General features: G+C 37.9%; 1 protein-coding gene across 1 annotated transcript in view; it reads right to left on the bottom strand.

The window, feature by feature from the left end:
* Positions 1-21,090, bottom strand: part of ADGRG2 (adhesion G protein-coupled receptor G2) — a 101,912-nt gene that overhangs the window by 32,765 nt on the left and 48,057 nt on the right. Inside the window, exons 4-8 of the mRNA XM_032226981.1 lie at positions 17,286-17,318; positions 10,674-10,718; positions 10,208-10,278; positions 9,759-9,826; positions 8,584-8,623 (exon numbers count right to left, since the gene is read on the bottom strand). Coding sequence (XP_032082872.1) covers positions 8,584-8,623; positions 9,759-9,826; positions 10,208-10,278; positions 10,674-10,718; positions 17,286-17,318 — 257 coding nt within the window. The remainder of the gene's footprint in view (positions 1-8,583; positions 8,624-9,758; positions 9,827-10,207; positions 10,279-10,673; positions 10,719-17,285; positions 17,319-21,090) is intronic.

The raw sequence follows: 21,090 nt of genomic DNA, 5'->3' as shown, positions 1-21,090 counted from the left end.
AGCATAGGCTAACTGGAATTTCTTAGTCCCGTATTTATTTTGTATATAGTCAATCCATTTTTTCCAGTCTCGTTTATATCTCTCATTTGAATGATCTTTGAGATATGCCGATATTTTAGCCATTTCCGCTAAGTTTGTTACTTTCAATGTCCATTCTTGGATTGTAGGCAAGTCTTCCTTCTTCCAATATTGCGCCACCAACAGTCTTGCTGCAGTTATCAGGTGCAAAGTCAAATTGGTCTCTACCACAGTAAAGTCAGTACATATACCTAGTAAAAATAACTGAGGACTAAACTTTATCCTTCTTTTAAAAACATTTTGCATGACCCACCATATTTTTATCCAAAATGCCTTAACCTTTTGGCAAGTCCACCATATATGATAATATGTAGCATCGAGAGAACCACACCTCCAACATTTAGGCTGTACATTCGGATACATAGAAGCCAACTTTTTAGGATCTAAATGCCATCTATAGAACATCTTGTAAAAATTTTCTCTCAGATTTTGAGCTTGTGTAAATTTCACATTTCTTACCCAGATTCTTTCCCATGTATCCAACATTATTGGTTCCTCAATATTTTGAGCCCATTTTATCATACAATCTTTAACTAATTCTGTTTCTGAATCCATCTGTATTAATACATTATATATCCTCTTTATATGCATTAAGCTTTGATCTCTTATTTGTTTAAACAGATTATCCTCAACTTGAATAAAACCAATTTTTTGATCTATTTTCCACCTAGCCTGTAATTGCCCATACTGGAACCATGTTTGAACTACCTTGTCCTCTTTTAATACCTCTAAAGATTTTAATTGTAATACCCCCCTTTCCGAGGTAAGAAGCTGTCTGTAAGTAATTCTGTCCTGTTTTTGTGCTGTATTCATATTTTCAATTGCGTGTCTAGGAATTGCCCACATGGGTATCTTGTCATTTAATTTATATTGGTATTTCTTCCAGACCCGCAATAAAGCATTTCTTAAAATATGACTTTTAAAGTTCTTATCCAATTTTTTGTTGAATAACAGGTAAGCATGCCAACCAAATAGCAGATCGTGTCCCTCTATGTTCAATATTCTATCATTGGTTAAGTGAATCCAATCACTAATTACAGATAATGCCACTGCATCATAATATAGTTTTAAATTAGGTAGTTTCAATCCTCCTCTCTCACGTGCATCTTGCATTATTTTCATCTTTACCCTCGGCTTCTTTCCTGCCCACACAAATTTGTTAATACCCTTCTGCCATTCTAAAAAGTTCGCATCTTTTTTTAGTATAGGTAACATTTGGAAGAGAAATAAAAATTTTGGTAGAATGTTCATTTTCACTGCCGCTATCCTACCCAGCAAAGATAGGTGCAATTTCTCCCATTTTTTCATCTCTGTCTGTATGCTATGCCAAAGTGGTTCATAATTATGCTTATATAATTTCCCATTTGAAGTTAAAATGTTAACTCCAAGATATTTGACTTTTTTAACTACCTCACATCCTAGCATCACTCCTAATTCTTCCTTTTGTTTAATATTCATATTTATAGCTAATATTTTGGTTTTTCCTAAATTTATTTTAAAGCCCGACACTTGACCATATTGATTAATCATATTCATTAAAACCATACTGGATTCCTGCGGTTGTTCCAATATTATAACCAAATCATCTGCAAAAGCGCGGACTCTATATTCTTGCTGCCTAATCTTGATCCCTTTTAAACCATCCAAGCCCCGTATTTTATTCAACAATACTTCCAAAGTTATAATAAACAATAATGGGGACAAAGGACAGCCCTGTCTTGTACCTTTTCCAATTTGAAAAGAGTCTGTTAGACTTCCATTGACTATGATTTGTGCTGTTTGCTGTTGGTATATTGCTTTAATTGACTGTAAAAAATTATCTCCTATCTGCATTTTTTGCAGTATCATCAACAGAAATTGCCAGTTAACTCGATCAAAGGCCTTCTCAGCATCCAAAAATATAAACGCAGCAGGGATCTGGTTGTTCTTTCCCAAATATTCTAATGCATTAATAATTAATCTAACATTACTTTTCATCTGTCTCCCTTGTATAAAACCTGTTTGGTCCGTATGTATCAATTGTTGAATGACCAACATTAACCTGTTTGCTAATATTTTAGTAAAAATTTTATAATCTACATTCAGTAATGAAATAGGTCTATAATTTTTGGGTTGAGTAGTATCTTGATCTTCTTTGGGTATCAAAGATATAAACGCTGTCTTCCAAGATGGAGGGACTTTACCTTCCGTTTGAATCATATTAAATAATTCTCTAAGAGGTTCTACCATTTCTAACTGTAAGTTTTTATAGTAAACCGCTGTCAAGCCATCTGTACCTGGTGCTTTCCCTGACTTTAATTGCTTAATTACCTGCAGGATTTCCCCCGAGGTTATTGGTTGATTCAATTTTTGCCTGTGTTCTTCTCTAACTGAAGGTATTTTCTCTTTGTCTAAATATTTGTCTATGTCTAAACCATTAATTTTATCCCCTTTATACAGTTCTGTAAAAAATTCCCAGAAAGCCTTTTGAATCTCTTCCTGTTGAAACACCTCCTTCCCTCTGTAAATCAGTTTAGATATATTTCGAGTTTTCCTTTTTTTCCTAATCTGATAAGCTAACCATCTGCCAGGTTTGTTTGCATTACAAAAAGTATTGTGTTTTGCATATAATAGATTAGTAGCCACCTGGTCAGAGATCAACATGTCAAATTGAGATTTTAATATGTTAATAGCTTCCTTAACCTTTGTATCGTCTGGGTTCATTGTTAACTCCAGCTCTTTTCTCTTAATTTCCTCTTCCAGTTCTGTTCGTTTTAACCCTTGCTTATTTCTATGTGTTTTATTTATATTCATCAAAACTCCTCTCATATACGCTTTGCTTGCGTCCCATACAAATTCCATAGATGTACCCTTATTCATATTCAAAACAAAATATTCAGATAATAATTTTTTACAATCATTAATATACTTTTCATATCTAAATAAGTTTTCATTCAATCTCCAAGACCTTCTTGCCTGCACTACCCTTCCCAACTCCATCCAAACTGGGTTATGGTCCGAAAGGATCCTAGCTGCAATCTTTGTTTTCTTGACCCTAGAAAGCAAATCATTAGTGGTTAGAATAAAATCAATCCTTGAGAGGGATTGATGCCTGTCCGAGAAGAAAGTGAAGTCACATTCCTCTGCATTTCTTTCTCGCCAAATATCTCTCAATTCAAAATCATCCATAATGTCAAAGAAAGATTTGGGTAACTTTGCTCGCATCTTGGTATTTAGGCGGGAAATCTTCTTATCTTTCTTAGTGTCTATCACTCCATTCCAGTCACCCAATAGTATACAGGAACTATAGTCCCATTGTACTAATTTAGCATGAAGATTTCTATAGAATCTATCTTGCTGTTGATTGGGAGCATAAATTCCCAAAAGTAATGTCTTTTTCCCTTCTAAGATTAAGTCTAAAGCAATATATCTTCCGAAGGGATCTGCTTCTATTAATTCAGCTTTCATGTCTTTTCTTAAGTATACAACTATACCATTCTTCTTTTCCATAGCAGAAGCTACAAAATGTTGACCAAGTTTTGAGTTGATCAAATATTTTTGATCAGTTGATTTGATATGAGTTTCTTGCAAACAAATTACATCGTTCTTAAACTGTTTGAGATAATGAAATATTTTCTTCCTCTTCTGTGGAGAGTTCAGTCCGTTGACATTCCATGTTAAAATCTTAGTTGTCATCTTTGGTTGGTTGAAGCATTTTTAGAGCTTCCTGCACGGCCTGTTTAACCTTAGGTCTAGCTCCTCCCATTGCTTCCAGATTTGTTGTTGTAGATCCTTGATCGATGGCCGATGATTGTTGATGCTGTTGCTTTTTAGCTTGTTTCTCCATACGTCTAGTAGTCATGCGGCTAGGTCTTGGTTCCATAGCACCTTGCACTTCTAGAGAAGAGAAATGCTCCATCTTGTCTGGTGGTTGTGTAGTTTGCTGTCTATCCTGTCCTTCTTGTGGTCTTTCTCTAGGTCCAGATGGTGCAGGGTGTCCGGCCTTCAATATATTATAATAAAAATCTCGGGCTTTCCATACAGAGTTGAGGCGGTATCTTTGCTTATCAAATGTAAATATGATGCCAAATGGTGCATCCCATCTATACTGTATCTGACGATTTCTGAGTTCTTCGACCAAAAAAGTGTAGTCCCTCCTGGCTCTTAACATTTGAGGTGGTATCTCTTTCAAAACAGCCAGGTCTTGACCGCCAATTTGAAGCTTAGTATTATAAGATGCTTGCAGTACCATATTTCTAAACTCTCTTGTAGTAAAATATATAACGATGTCTCGAGGAAGCTGCTTCTGCTTTGCCAGCCAGGAGTTAACGCGGTAAGCTTTGTCAATTCGCCAGTCTTGATTGATCCCTGGTCTTCCCATCAGGCGGTCAAAAGCTTCCGATAGGATCTGTTTCAGGTTCTCCTGTTTCTCCTCACGCAGCCCCCTTACTCTTAATGCGAACTCCATTTGTCGGTACTGTATCATAATAATTTCTTTTTCAGCTTTTTCCACTTTTTGTTCCACCACCTCTGTTTTCAATGTCAAGTTAGCATTGGCATCATTAAGAACCTCTAGAGTATCTTCCACTCCAGAAATATGTTCTGTTAATAAAGTTACAAGACTCAGCATGTCGTCTCTAATTTTATCAATCTTAGCATCAAATTTCTCATACAGCTCCTGTTTAAGTCCATTTATTTCACTTTTAATTTCTTCTTTCATTTCTTTCATTTCCTCTTTTCTCTCCTGCTTTACCACCTCTCTATTATCTCTAAACTTATCTTCCATTTTAATTGTCTGTGCATTGAGAGCCTCGCTTAGATTACTCAGGAAAAATTCTTTCGTTAACACATCCCCAGCAGGGGGTGTAGGAAGCGGAGGCTGCAGCTTTGTGCCAGGCACTGAGGATGTGCCCCTGGAAGTAGAGGGTGACGACTTCAAGTTAGTATTTGTTTTGAAGCCATTTCAAAATTTATCTGCCTGTAGTTAATAAAACTCTATTGCCTGAATTGGCAGCTTTAAGTAAAGAGGCTTTTATTTTGAAGTTTAAGGCTTGGCAAAACTTTCAGTGAGTAAACATTGTAACAAGACCATTCAGCAGATTCATCACCATTTAACTTCCAAATAAGCAAGGTTAATGAAGGAGTAAAATTCTTCTATTGTGAAACCAAAACAAATGATAAGCAATCTCTTTTGTTTTGAATTTTTGTGAGAGTTAGCAAAAAGTGTTCGTTATTACCGGAGAGGCCAGCCTGCTCGGCGCCATTTTAGAAGCCTCTGAGTAAATAATTTTTCGGAGGAGAAAAAGAAAAGAAGCTAAAATGTTGATAAGCAATTATTGTCCACAGTAAACGGATCCAGCTCGTGATAAGAATAAATCAAACAAAGCTTAGAGCAGAGTGGGAGAGACCTACTTTGTCCTGCACAAGGCAGTTTGAAGTTCCCAGCACGGATAGCCGTTCTGCCTTGGGCTAGCCCCCCTTTCCTGCAAGCACAAAAGCTGCAAAAATCGAAGAGCATTTGCCAGCAAAACAGTTTCTTCTTTCCTTCTTGCCTGAAGGATAAGAAAACCTGATAAGACGTCAGATGGAAGATCCTCTAAACAGGTACGTAGCCAGGAATTCGGAGGCAGCTGATTTTTTGCTGCCTCCACCAGTAGGCTCCTCCCAGGAAGTCGTTCAATAAACAGCTTTGACAGCTTTTGTGCTGAGGGCAACCCAGAACATGGCCCGAAATGGGCTTGCTTGGAAAAGAGGTCAATGATTGCCCATATCAATGTGTGTCCATTACTCTCTGCCAGGTTAACAATGAAGTCCATGCCAATCTCCCATGGCTGGGAAGGGTCAGCCATGGCCTGTAAGAGGCCAAGTAGTTTTCCTAGCCACTGTTTTGTAGCTGCACAGACCAGGCAGCTTTTGATGTAGCTCTCTATTTCTGCCTTCATTTGTGGCCACCAGAACTGTCGCCTGGTAAGGTGTAGGGTTTTTAGGAAACCAAAATGGCTGGCTTATTTGGTGTCATGACACTGCTGACATTCATAGCGAGTGGCACATACATTTTATTGCCTTCCTATGCAACACTGTCTCTTTGGGTGACTAGTTGTTGGTTCTCCTGAAGCCACGTGTCTATTAACAGTGCAGTCCATAACTCATCTGTCAAGTCATCCATCGGGGCTCTGACGGTCACCTGGGCTGCTTGTTGGGAGGGAGGTATGATTACTTCCACTCTGCGATTGTTATATTGCAGCATTCATGATAGGGCATCCACCAGGAAGTTCTTACCTGCTGGGATATACTTCAGTTGAAAACTGAACCGTTGGAAGTACTGTGCCCACCAGATCTGCTTTGTGGACAACTGCTGTAGCATCTGAAGTGCGTCAAGGTTTTTGTGGTCTGTCCAGACCTCAAATGGATCCATGGCCCCCTCCAAAAGATGCTGCCATGTCATCAACACCCAGAGCAGCACAAAGGCCTCCTTCTCCCAAATTGTCCAGCCACAAGCTTCCGTGATGTATATCCAAATGGCTGCAGCTGGCCCTGCCTGTTTCTTTGTAACAGGACGGCTCTCACAATCACATCACTGGCATCAGCCTGAATGATAAACGGTTGCATAGGGTTGGGGTGTTTCAGGAAGGAATGTTTTTAGTGCTTCAAAGGCAATCCATCGTCCACTAGAGTGGTTATCCTAGGCGAGGCTTTGTTAGCATATGCTTAATGCAGAGTAAATCAGTCAATGGTAATGCCACTTTGACAAATGATGGAATAAAGTGCTGATAAAAATTGGCAAAGCCAAGGAAACTTTGCAGGTGTCTGCGCGTTTTTGGTGCCTGCCACTCCAACACGGCTTCAACTTTATGGGGATCCGGTGCTGGATGTGCAGTAGTCCAGATAGTCCAGACGGGTGGTGAAACTCACACTTGGATAGTTTCACATATAATTGCGACGCAAGCAATTTCTTTAGCACTTGGCTCACCAGCCTTGCATGTTCCTCCATAGTGGTGATATAATTGAGTATGTCGTTGAGATACACAAGGACCCCTGGGTACAGGTATTCGTATAATACATTGTTAATGAGCTGCATGAATACAGTTGGGGCCCCTAACGCGGTCTTCCACTTGTCCCCTGGTTTAATGGGTATTCGATAATAAGTCTCTCACAGATCCAACTTAGTAGAAAAATGCCCCTTCGCCAAATGGGTGAGCATGTCCTTCATGAGTGGCAAGGGGTACATATGGTCCACACAAACACTATTGATGTCGCGGAAGTCAATGATTAAGCATAGGGTCCCGTCTTCCTTTTCCCTAAACAGCACCGGTGCAGCTACCCACGACTGTGCTGGTTTGATAAAACCCCTAGCCAAGTTCTTGTCGATGTACCATCGGAGTTCCCCCATGTCACTCAGCCTCATCGAGTACATTTTCAGCTTTGGCAATGTTTAAGCATAGGGTCCCGTCTTTCTTTTCTCTAAACAGCACTGGTGCGGCTACCCACAACTGTGCTGGTTGGATAAAACCCCTAGCCAAGTTCTTGTCAATGTACCATCGGAGTTCCCCCATCTCCCTCGGTGTCATCGAATACATTTTCAGCTTTGGCAGTTTGACTCCTGGTATCAATTCAGTTCCACAATCCGTAGGGTGGTGTGGGGTTAGGATGTCTCCCACCATTGAATCAAATGGGCCCCAGAATAAAGGGGGTAGACACCCTTAGCCCCAAACCACCACTCCCCTGATGGCCACGGTCATTACTGGCCTCTGGGCCCTGCCAGCTCTCAGCCAGCTGTCTCACTCTCCTGTATAACATAGTTCCGTGCAAAGTCAACTCCCACCTCCCAGTGCACTTTATAGTCCAAAGCCATGCCTACTGACCAGCCTACCACAACTGCTGGCCACCCAGCATCTAGCCAGCTGTGGCTAGCATCCAGTCACAGTGGCGTGGCCAGGCCATTGGCCTGGTGCAAAGTCCTGGGCTGCATGACTGGAGACGCATGTGCGGCTGCAGGGGCAAACAACTGATGGGCGGCTGTGTTGCTCTGCCGCCAGAAGTCCTGATGTTGCCCCTTCTTTGCACCAGCCACGCACCCTGTTGCCTGCTGGCGCCTATCATGAAAAGAGGAACGGGCTGTAGATGGGTGACAGGCTGGCTCTGTTCTGAAGTGTTTTGCTGCTGTTGCCACCGCCACAATCTCTGCAGCCATGTAGCAGTTCCATACCCGGCCCTAGTTGTAGTAGCTCCGTGCCCCCACTCCTGGTATGGTGAGTCCCAGATCAGGACTCAACAGTTGCAGTGTCCCAGGATCATGTGATCACATTTTGTGCCCTGACAAGCAAAGTCAACGGGAAGCCAGATTCAGTGATTCATTTAACTGTGGTAAGAAAGGTCATAAAATGGGGCAAAGTTTACTTAACAACTGACTCTCTTGGCAACAGAAATTTTGGAGTCACTTCTGATTGTAAGTTGAGGAGTAACTGTAACCAAAAATATATTTACATCTGTACATATAATTATAATATTATGTTATAGATTACTTACCTGACTTAGCCGTTGAAGTGTTTTATTGAAATCTGAAATACTAAAAGACATTTTTAGTTGTATAAATTAAAAGTTACAAGTTTAATTTTCACTAGGAAACAGGGCGGAAACCAATTAAGTTCCACCAATTTATCTGAGCATGCAGTTATCAAGCTTCTAAGTATTTAAACCGCTTTCGTTTTCATTGCCCCGCAGCTTGCCAACTGACCAGGGGGAAGGGAAGAAAAGATTGGAATGTGCATTCCAGACAATAACAAGAAACAGTCTCATGAGAACCAAGTCTGTGGGGACCCAGCAGGGCAGGATGGGGGTGGAAAGCAATTGTGGGGCCCCAGGGGGGCATGAGGTATCTCAGTGGATTGGGGGAGGAGTTGGATGGCCTGCTCCAGCACTAGGCCCCTGCATGCTCTTCCCCACTCTTGAGATATATCATGTGCATTTAATGACCTGTGTATTTGATTAACAAATTCATTGGGGAAAGCAGGGAGTGATCACATTCATTTAACTTGATTCAATCAAATGAATCCTTGAGTTACAAATGTAATTGGCAGTCTCTATTACATTCATAACTCAAGGATTACCTGTATAATGAGAGTGAGTGAGGGTCTCAAGGAAGTCCTACCTTAGCACTTGGACACCACAGGTGCCCCCCTGACATGAGTTCTGTGCCACACACACCATGCCCCCCCGGGAATGCCCTGGCCCTCCAAGGTCAAACACAACCCTGATGCGGCCCTCAAAAAATCCAGATTGACACTCCTGCCTTAGAGGAAGAAGACAAATGGAAACATGTCACTCATAGAAAAAAAACACAAACCTAGTATAAAACCCCTGTCCAATCCAACACACTCTGATGCAGCCCCACTGGTGCTAAGCAATTGATTTAATAGGCTCCCACTGGAAGAAAACATGCAGACACATAGAAAAGAAGCATCATTAAATGTGCGTGGATATTAATCTTATATTCATGGTAGAAAGGACTTGTGCTGAAGATACATGAAAGTGTTTGCTATGAAAATTAATATGGCAGTATATAAAGATTGTAGCAACCCAGAAGTGATAAATTTAAAAGAGGTTTTCTTCCTTCCAAATGTATTAAAATACAAAAATATTTTAAATATGACTTGCATGCAACAGTGGCAAGGAAGAAAGAGCTATATTTTTAAAGTACTCACTTTATTTCTGGTAGTTGGGTTGAAGAAACTTTTAACTGGTATAAATTAGTGTTGTTGCCAGGATATTTCTAAAAACAATAAAGAATCCATGAATACATTATACTTTTGTATAGTGTCTGCCTCCAGAGAATATAATGGGCATAGCAGCGTAATATGGCCTGATAGGGCACAGATTATTCATTACTATTCATAGCAAAGAATGTATTGTGACTAAAACCTAACAAAATTTTAATTACAGAATGAGTAAAGTATAATAAAATTATTCAATTCCAGAAGACCAAGCTGAGGTAAATTTACTTTTTCTACAATTTATCATTTACTTTATGCCTAGACAGTTAATGTCAACTGTGACTCTTTTAATTATGCAACATTAGGATTGTGACAATGGTTAATAACCCTAATAGTAAATGTACGTTTGATCACAAAATAACAATAATAAGGACTCTTACTACTGTCAGGTTATATGAAGTATTTGAATTGTTTTCACGAATTTGAAATTTCATACTGCCCATGTAGAAAACTGGAAAAGAAGGGAGAAAAAAATTGCATTAGGAATAATTTGGTTTAGAAATTAAAGCATATATTTTAGAAAAATAAGAAAGCATATATTTTCTCTTTTATTCTTTAGCTTCCTTGTGTGATTATACACTGATATTCTGTCCTTCACATAGAAAGAAAGTTAGAGAATAAACATTTCTTTATAATATTTGGCCTGGTTTAGTTATATGACAAACTATAGTCTATTATTATAAGAACCAGCTTGCATATCCTCACATATCACATATGTCACATATCCTCCTTTCTACATTCTCTGTGCCGGGAGGCAAGGACCTTTAAATCTAAAACAGAACTGAATCCAAACAACAGTCTATTAAACATATTTGATATCAAGTAAAAAAATTAAGAATCACTAACCTGAGTCTTTACATATATCCGATAATTTACACGCTTTCTTTGCTCCTACAAAACACAAGTAAAAAGAGGACTTTGCATTTTAATATAATTGGTACACTTTTCCTAACAATATAACTCCTAGCATGGAACCAAAATATGAATATTGCTTTCATTATTTTTTTAAATGAGTTAGGTTCAATATTATAAAGCCAGGTACTGATATTAATTCCAGTAAGCCTTTAAACTCAAAAGAATGAAATTGTTTACAGAAGTCAGAGGAGGAAATCATGGTATCTTAGCTTACAAAGTTGTCTTTGGATTGATGATTCTTTATTTATACAGAATAACAGAAGCATGCTGGGGATAAAACTGGGCTTTAGTTAACGCTTATAAATTCTGGCCAAAATATGTTAAAATGGAGTCTTAGCAGGGAATGCTTCATGTAGCATGGGATAACTGAAACTAATAACCTACCTGACTTTTTTAAACATTAGATTCAGTTAGCAGAAGCCTTTATGGATATAGGAAATCAATATTTATTGGCAGATATTTGTTATCTGCTAATATCATATGAATGATCGCAATTTAGATTGCAACAGGAACACATGGTAAACCTAATGAATTAATGACATGAGATGAAAATGAAATAAAATTTAGACAGACACAGAGGTAGAATATTTTTTCTGAAACTAAGAGATGGAAGACAAATTAAATAGAACTGAATGGTTGTCTTGTTTTTATAGAGCAGAACTGATAACTACATGTATAGTATAGAAAGTGACTATATGATTAATTCCAAATAACAGGAATAAAATAAGCATTACAAGGAATGAGTTGTTTGCTTTGATCATGATTTCAGCTTATTGACGCAAAGGAATTAATCTAACCTCATGGCTGATTTAATAGCAATAGCAATATAGCAATAGCAGTAGACTTATATACCGCTTCATAGGGCTTTCAGCCCTCTCTAAGCGGTTTACAGAGAGTCAGCATATTGCCCCCAACAATCTGGGTCCTCATTTTACCCACCTCGGAAGGATGGAAGGCTGAGTCAACCCTGAGCCGGTGGGATTTGAACCGCTGAACTGCTGATCTAGCAGTAGCCTGCAGTGCTGCATTTAACCACTGCGCCACTGTTTACAATGAAAGATCAAAGGATTTAATAAATGCTGCAAGAGTTATGAGAAGTTCTGAATATAGAACAGACTCATTTGGTAGCATGAAGAGTGGATCTGGGAAGAAAATGGGCATGAAATAAAAGTAGAATAATATATAGAATTATTGCAGAAAGAGAAAATCCATATATAACAGTATTAGAAGACAGAAGAATCCTTCAAGAGAAAAAAAATGAAAATGAAATTAAGGAAAGATTAAATAGAAGTTCCTTGGAAAAAAATGAAAATAATTGTTTTATAAAAAGCCCATTGAAGTATATTAATGTTAAGTATATTTGTATTAAATAAAGTAGAGCAAGCAAATTTATTTGTTTAGTCCAAAGCACATTAAAGGAAAGTACAAAAAAGATGCTTGGTGGAATAATGAAATGAAAGTGGTTTTGAATTAGGAAAATTATATATAAGAAAATGATTCCTCTGTCATGAGAAGCAACCAACTGAGCATTTGGAGTATTTAAAAAAAATCCTCCTGACTTTTTGTAGCTTTCCTTTATAGCAGAATGTCATGAATTTTATTTGTTATGCCATCCTTGTCACCATGCAATGAGCAAGTAACCTAAACTGATGCATTACCTTTTCTTTTTTCTAAACAGGATTTTCAGACATTGAAGTACCTTGTGTCAAAGAATTAAATGCTTTTCGGTTTGTAATTAATATGCTTTTAAACATGGTTTACCTCATTCCTTGTTGTGGCATTGCCTCTGCCCTGAGATACTCATTTATTAATTAAACAATTTTTTTTCAATCACATTTTTATTTTTTATATTCTTTATACTTATCAATGCGTGAATGGTGTGGTACTTGGGTAGCATACATTTCACTACACATAAACATACTTATTATTCCTAAATATTACATTTCATTTCCGTTATTTCATATTATTTATACATGCCTTTTATTATCACCTTCCAGTTCTAAACCATTTTTTCTGTTCTTTTGTATATCTTAACATATTAATATATAGTTATTATTTCCCCCCACTATTTTCTAACTCTATTTTAACTTTGCCCCCTTCTCATATCGCTATAATATTAAAAGATGTGTTTTCCACCTATTTTGTTCATATTTCCATAGTTAAATCAAAGTTCCATCCTTCATTCTTCCATTATTCGATATCTCCTTATACAGTTTGTTCATATTTCCATAGTTAAATCAAAGTTCCATCCTTCATTCTTCCATTATTCAATATCTCCTTATACAGTTTTAGTATCAATCATGATCATTTATACATTTAGGGTATTTCTATTTATATTCTTTCCAGTTCTTCAATCCATATAATTCTACTATTAATACACGTTTAGATTAATATATATTTATAGATATTTCCCTAAACACCCATTGTTAAGTTCCAACCTTCCACGTTCATATTTTTATACATATTTAGTAGTACAGTCATTCAAAATCTATTTTTCCAGTTCTTCATATCCATTTATATTAAAATATTATCCTGATATCTATCACACTGCTAAAATAATACAACCTGTATAGTTCTGATATTAAGACATTATTGAAATATATTCATAAAAATATTCTTTTACTCTATTTTCCCTTATCCTTCATCTCTTACCCACATCTGAACCTTTAGTCTTATTTTATTTTTATTTTTCCTCCCATATTTGTCCCATAAGTCTTTTATTCCCTCTATTTGACTATGCAGTCTAACTTTTCCTCCCAACTCCACCCTTTCCCACTGTCTAATTCTAAAACTATCCAATCCACCTTCTATCTCTTTCCCCCAGTTCTCTTCCTGTTTCTCCCGTTCCCTTTTTGGGTCTTTTACATTATATATTTCCCTCCTTTTTTAGTTCCTTAATCACTATTCATTTTGGCAACATCTCCTCTTTGTTATCTTCTTGCTGATTTCTCTCCGCTTTCCCCTCTATTTCTTCTGGTAGCTCCATTCTTTCTTCTTTGTCCTGATCATTGTCCGTTATTCTTTGTATTAAATTTTTGGTCTATACGATCAAATATTTTCTCAATGCTTTGAAAAAGCTTCATTCTGTTTAGGTTTTCCTCACTTCCGTTGCATCTGTATTTAGTCAATCTCTTTTTTAATCCACTGTCCAGAGTTTATTAATTCAAAAAGCCAAACTTCCAAGTCACAATTTTAAATGTATCATCAATAGTCAGTCCAAACAATTTAAATTCATCAGGTTATTCACGCCTCTTTAAATTACTTTATATGTTCAATAATTTCAATGATGTTCAGGGGCTCTTAACTGAAGTCCTTAGCTAATAATCAAATCTCTAGTGGGTTTAGAGTAGGTCTGTGTCTAACAGATATTTCCAGTCTTTTTGAATAGTTATTTCCAAGCTTGCATATTTCCCTTTTCGTCAGCAGATGGCACTCTTGCTTCTGTCTGCTTCAACCTCTGCGATATTGTTAACAGTTCCAATTTCAATTATTTTAAAATTATAAATCCAATAATTGAGCAATGTTTGTAAAGAGAAATTTGAGACTTTAATTCTAACGTTTTAAAATGCTCTCAATACCACGTCTTTTAGCTTTGAGGAACCAAGTTATATATACAAATATATATGTTCGTAGATTTTCACGGGTATAGGCATGCAGGTCTTGGCATATTCGGGTCTTTTCCCTGTGTAAGATTGAAAGTATCAGCACAAAGTCAAAGGCACCAGCCTGAAGATGGCGAGTGAGACCTCGCTGAAACGTTAACAAGAACATCAATCTTACACGGGAAAAGACCCGAATACAACAAGACCAGCATACCTACACCCGTGAAAATCTACAAATATATATATATATGTGTGTGTGTGTGTGTGTGTTTATACACACACACAGACACACACACACACACACAGACACAGACACACACAGACAGACACACACACACACACACACACACACACACACATATATATATATATATATAATTTTAATGATGTTAACAATAATAAATGTAGGAATTAAGTTGTTTAAACAGACTGACAGGATATTAAGGAATTTTCTATGGAAAAGCCAACTATTAGATATACAAAATGTGGGACACAATTATATCAAGAATTATGGATTTAATAAGTGGGACTCATCGTTAAGAAATATTACTTTTCAATACTGGGAAGAGAACATGACTCTGAATTTATAGTCTTGAACTATGTGTTCACTTTGTGCTTTTAAACTGGCACTTTATTGAATCTAGTCAAATTTATCACTATCCATTAAGGTTTAATTTATTTATTTACTATTTATTAATTAGACTTATATACCGCTTCATAGGGATTTCAGCCCTCTCTGAGCGGTTTACAGATTTTTAGCAAATTGCCCCCACAGTCTGGGTCCTCATTTCACCCACCTCGGAAGGATGGAAGGCTGAGTCAACCTTGAGCCGGTGAGATTTGAACCGCTGAACTGCAGATAACAGTCAGCTGAAGTGGCCTGCAGTACTGCACCCTAACCACTGTGCCACCTCGGCTCTTTAATGGTGTGTTTAAATTACTGAGCTGAAGAATTGTTTCATATATTTCATTTATATAATATATTTTTGTTGTTCCCTTTTTCCTTTTTGGATGCAGTATATGTTTCTGTTTACCCCCTTTTTTCTATTCTTTATATTGAAAGAATAACACATTAAAGAAAAATAACATTCTACCAAGAGACTTGTAGCTTTTTCAAATAATTATGGTGTACCATCACAACTTTACTGTATATTAGATTGAGATAATTGGTCATCCTGCAAAACACAATAAGCAGAGTTTCCTTGCTATTATAGAAATGTTCTATCACCATTTTATATTTTCCTTTGGCTTTGGCTGTTTTGCCTGAAGAATATGCCAAACAGAAATTTACCCTTAGGAAGAAAATAGCTCTATTAGCATTTTAAAGATCTGCAATTTAATTAGTAAGATCTTTCAGACTTTCTTTGTCTTTGCTCAATTCCCAAAAAATAAGTGTGATTATATTTTATTTTCTGTTTTTAAATATCACTTCTCTTTCTCTAAATTCCACTGCAATTTTCTTATTTCCTCTTCTTCAAAATATTGCAGGACCGTGCCATTAACTTTGTAATACCTTTGTTTTTTTCTCTCATTTAAGGAGACCCAAATTTATTGACTGAATTGCTGCTTTACAGTAATAATTCGATAATTTCATCTCCTTTGTTCCTTAAAGCAGGAATCCCCTGTTATATTAAACAACGTCAGTTATACTTGTATATAGTTGGGTCTACTTTATTATAGTTAAATACTAGCCTATCCCTTTGAGGATTGTTAAAATCATACTGATAATGGTTCGTCCAGAAAAAGGTTTGCACTGAAGCACCCTGAATATTTCTCTTCCTGAAAGGACAGTTTACAGTATGATTTGGTATTTTGTTTAATTTGGTATTGTTGGGAGAAATATCCATCTGATTCAGTTCCAATCCGGGAGAAAGACACTGGAAACATAGAGGCTGGAAAGAATTGGAAAGATGGTTTAATGATAAAGCAAAACTACCAAGCACTTGGTTCTCTGATGCAGCTGACCACATGGAGTTGAGAGTGGTATTTATACCTTCTCTTGAGCTTTGAACTTGGGCTTCCTATTCCTGTGCAAGAACATGTATTCTATTGACTGTTGTCAGACTCCCATGGTGCCATGTACAAAGTTTGTCTGAGCCAAGTTTGGTTAAGTTTGGCTGATGCAATGTCCTTAGGAGATTGTGTAATGTAGTAAGCTCTGCTGCTAGTGGGTTAATCCTATTATGTCCTGGAGGGTCATGTTTTAATCCTATTTGAGAGACCGCCTTCTGCCAATTACCTCCCTGCGTCCCATCAGATCGCATAGAGTTGGCCTCCTCCGTATTCCATCCGCCAGTCAGTGCCGACTGGCGACTACTCGGAGGAGAGCCTTCTCTGTTGCGGCTCCGACGCTATGGAACAATCTCCCCGTGGAGATTCGTACCCTCACCACCGTCCAGGCCTTCCGCACAGCCCTCAAGAACTGGCTAGCCCGTCAGGCCTGGGGATAAGTCTACTTTCGCCCCTCCCGAATGTTGAGTGAATGTTGTGTTTTACTGTTTAATTTACCTTTGTTCACACCTCTTTTTGTATTTGTCCTACACTCCCTTTCCCCTTTGATTGTAAGCCGCCCTGAGTCCCCTCAGGGAAAAGGGCGGCCTATAAATGTGCAATAAATACAAATACAAAAAATACAAAAATATCACCCTAGAGCTGAAGGTCTTTTGTCTTGTAGATAGGTTGACCAAGTCTTGCTGGAGCTATTAAAAAAGACTTGGGGGCTGCTTTCTGTCTTTAAAATCATGTTTCTCCTTTAGGAAAATTTAATATTCTGGCTTTTTAAATATTTCTCAAAAATTTCATTATTCTAGGAGGGGTGGCTTCCATCAGTATTCTGTGATACCATATTAGTGCAGCCAAACAATTTTTAGTCTATTTTTACTGAAATTAAAAGTGGTACAAGATGTTTTCTACATAAATATTATAAGCAACCCACTCTTACCTGCAGTATCCAGAGTTCCAAATGAAGACAAATCTAAGAATACCAAAACACAAAAGTTAATACAATAGTGAAAAGAGAAGAAAAATAATGAACACTAAAGCTACTCTATGTCAATTTTTTTAAGGAAAATCTTGCCTGTAGCACTGTTAGGAAAGGTGACAAAACTGACAATGGATGAATCTGCTGTAAATAAAGAAACACTTTATTTATTTAAAAAGCATATGAATAAAAACAACCATAATCTTATATAAAATGAAATGTGAACTTTGAAAATATGAAAATAAAAACAGAAAACCTGGGAAGTGAATTGTTTTTTCTATGTCTTTAACAAACCCTCCAAATGCCATGATCTATGGAAAAAATTAACTCACAAAATGGCCAAATGTTGGCAATGAGAATTGATTTGAGGCTATATGGAAACCAGTCTGTGAGAAGATATTAAAGGTGAAAAGGGAAACTATTTTTCTCCCAGAGGCCTTGTATTTCCATTCTTATTTTTGAAAAACAAAATGGTATAATTTCAGTGGCGGAACAAGTTGCTTCCCTATTTTAGGAGAATCTTTTAACAACTGAATTTTGACTGTCCTAGAAGACGCTCATCTCTTTTTCACTAAAGCAAAGCTTACAAGACTACAGATAGTCCTTGGCTTAAAACAGTTTGTTTAGTGAATGTTCAAACTTACAGCAGCACTGGAAAAAAAATACTTACGACCATTTTTCACACAACTGTTGCAACATCCCCATGGTTGGGTGATCAAATTCAGATGCTTGGTAACTGACTCATATTTATGACAGTTGCCATGTTCTGAGGTCATCTGATTACCTTTTGCAACTTTCTGACAAGTAAAGTTAATGTGGAAGCCAGCAGTGGTGGGTTGCAGTTGGTACGCCCCAGTACAGGCGTACCAGAGAAGCAAGTACCGTTCCGGTACGGTGCTCCGGAGGATCCTCCCGCCCACTTGCATTCCTTACTTGTCTTTAAACTCTTCGGCGCTTCCGCGCAGCTGGAGCATCGCAAAGACTTGTGGAGGCATCGCTGGATGATAAGATGCTTGCGTGCCCTGCACATGTGCGCACACGCTGCGCACATTCATGTGGAGGACGCTGGGCCCCATTGCAACCGTACTGGTTGCAGTGGGATCCAGAACCCATCACTAGAAGCCAGATGCAATTAACCATTTTATTAACTTAAAAGTTGCAGTGATTCACTTAATAACTGTGACAAGAAAAGTCATAAAATGGGGCAAAACTCACTTAACAACTGTCTGATTTAGCAACAGAAACTTTAGTTTCAATTATGGTCATAAATTGAGGATTACTTGTATTTAGTTGCAGTGTAGATCTTATGCTTATCAAGGAGCTAAATTAAAGGCTCTCCAATATCTAATATTAATGAATTTTATAAAATTGAAGCATATTTGTCAAATATGATTGATTATATGTAGGGGAAAATTGTCTTCTAGACACACCGAGACATGTTTTATTTTTCAGATTTCTCTCTAGTTATTTATAGAATGCCTAGTGGGAAAGGATGGCAAACTTACAGCCTGTGAATGCTATTCAATCCTAAAATGATATTTTGTGATCTTCTCTTGTCATGCTCCTAAAATACAGTGGCAATATTCCGCCATATTTAGGCAGGGATGATATTGAAATTATTTTACAATAAGTTCACAACAGTATTTTAATTTCCAATTCCTGGGGCAATGGTTGGGGGTGGGTTGAAAATCACAGCTTCTTTCTTTTACATAATTTGGCCTAGCCCATTTCACATTGTCACTAAGACAATTAATGTGATGTCCACACTCTGCGCGTCATTGCCTTCAGCAATAAACAAAACCAAATGTAGGTGTCTATGAAATATAGCTTGGTATAGGGCCATGATAGCAAACCCTTGGCACGTGTGCCATGTGTAGCACGCGGAGCCATATTTGCTGTCATGGCAGCCCTCAGCTCCAGTGCACATGCCAGCCAGCTGATTTTCGGCCTTCTGGAAGGCCAGGGGAGGCTGTTTTCACCCTTCCCAGGCTTCAGGAAAGTCTCCGAAGCCTGGGAGGGCAAAAAACAGACCCAATGGACCAACCAGAAGTTCGTTCCCGAACTTCCAGTTTGCCTGTAGGGTCCATTTTTTGCCTTCCCCAGGCTTCAAGTAAGCTTCCAGATCCTGGGGAGGGTGAAAAACAGTCCTAATGGGCAAACTGGAGCTTCATTCCCTGCGGAGGGCCATTTTTCGCCCTCCCCAAGCTCCAGAGGCTTTCCTGAAGCCTGGGGAGGGCGGAAACATCCCCCCATGTGAGGGGGGCATGCACGCATGCACAGGTGGGTGGGCATGTGTGTGCGTGTGATAGCTCATGTGCGCACAATTTTGGCATACCTTTAGAAAAAGGTTAGCCATCACTGGTGTAGGGCATCAGATCTCAAAAGGGCTTCCAGCATTATTTATAATTTTAAACTTGTATTTAGAGAAAAATTCTAAAGATTAAAAACAGATGAAGAAATTCAGTGAGAGATGCAAATCCTGTTTTTATTTTTCCTGATTCTTTATTTTCAATCGGTATTTTTCCTTTCTATTCAAATATTTACTGTGGCTAATAGTTGCATTCAGAAATCTAGATTGCACAGGTAGTCCTCATAATTGAGACTGTGCATTATTGTCATAAGTTGTGACAGTCGTAAAGTGGGTGACAACCCAATTTTACAACCTTTTTTTGGCAGTGGTTGATAAGTGAATCACGATGGTTAATAAATAATTCTATACTCATTAACAGAATATCACAGTCATTAAGTGAACCCAATGTTTGCTATGGGGCATTTTTTCCAAAAACGAAGTAAACACTGGTTTTCAGCAAAACCATCATAAATCACATGGGATTCTGCAAATGGCTGTAAATGCAGAGTGGTTGCTGAGCACTTGAAATATAGTCATGTCATCAGGAGGCTGGCCTGGCCATTGGAACACATTCAGAACTGGGACACATCTTTGGGGGAAGGGGTCCATTATAATTTTGAATGGTTGATGAGTGACCAATTATAAGTTGAGAACTATCTGTAACTCTAAATGTCTGGTAAAATATGTTTAATGACTGCTTTTTTAAATGCAGAGAGAGGTTCAATTGAAACTCCAGAGGAAATATATTCCATACACTGAACTACTGAAAAAAAAGGCCCCCTTCAGCATATCAGGCAGGTGATTATCTGATAGCTGGGATATTCAGAAGGCCCTATTCTGCAGATCCTATCTAAACAAGTTTAGAATGAAATAAGAAGTTATAAAGGCATCTATTTAAAGTGGAAATTTTCCTTGAGGACCTAAATGATTTAATTTAAATACTTAAAGGAAAAACCCACTTTTGTCAAATGGTCTATGTCCAGTGGTGCGATTCAGCACCACTTCGGGAGAACTGGTTGTTAACTTTCTGAGCAGTTTAGTGAACTGATCGTTGGAAGAAATCATTAGGGCAGAGTACCGGTTGTTAAATTATTTGAACCCCATCACTGTCTATGTCTTTCATATATAGATCATATAGTACAGGAGTGTCAAACTTGCATTGTCATGACGGCATCACATGATGTATCAAGATTTTTTCCCCTTCGCTAAACCAGGAGTGGTCATGGCCAGCACATGACGCATTTGGCCTGCGGGGCGGGAGTTTGACAGTCCTGATATAGTAGGAGTTATAAACACCTTGTCAGGGTTCCAAGAAACAAATGCAATGGAATCAAAACTCTAAGGCAGGCACGTTCCTCAAAGTATAGATTTATTAGGCACGTCATATTGGTAAATCTGGGGAAACCCAACTGAGCC

This window comes from Thamnophis elegans, chromosome 11 (assembly GCF_009769535.1).
Source record: "Thamnophis elegans isolate rThaEle1 chromosome 11, rThaEle1.pri, whole genome shotgun sequence".
NCBI lineage: Eukaryota > Metazoa > Chordata > Lepidosauria > Squamata > Colubridae > Thamnophis > Thamnophis elegans.
Note: the sequence above shows the minus strand (reverse complement) of the source record. Positions and strands in the feature narration are given on the sequence as shown.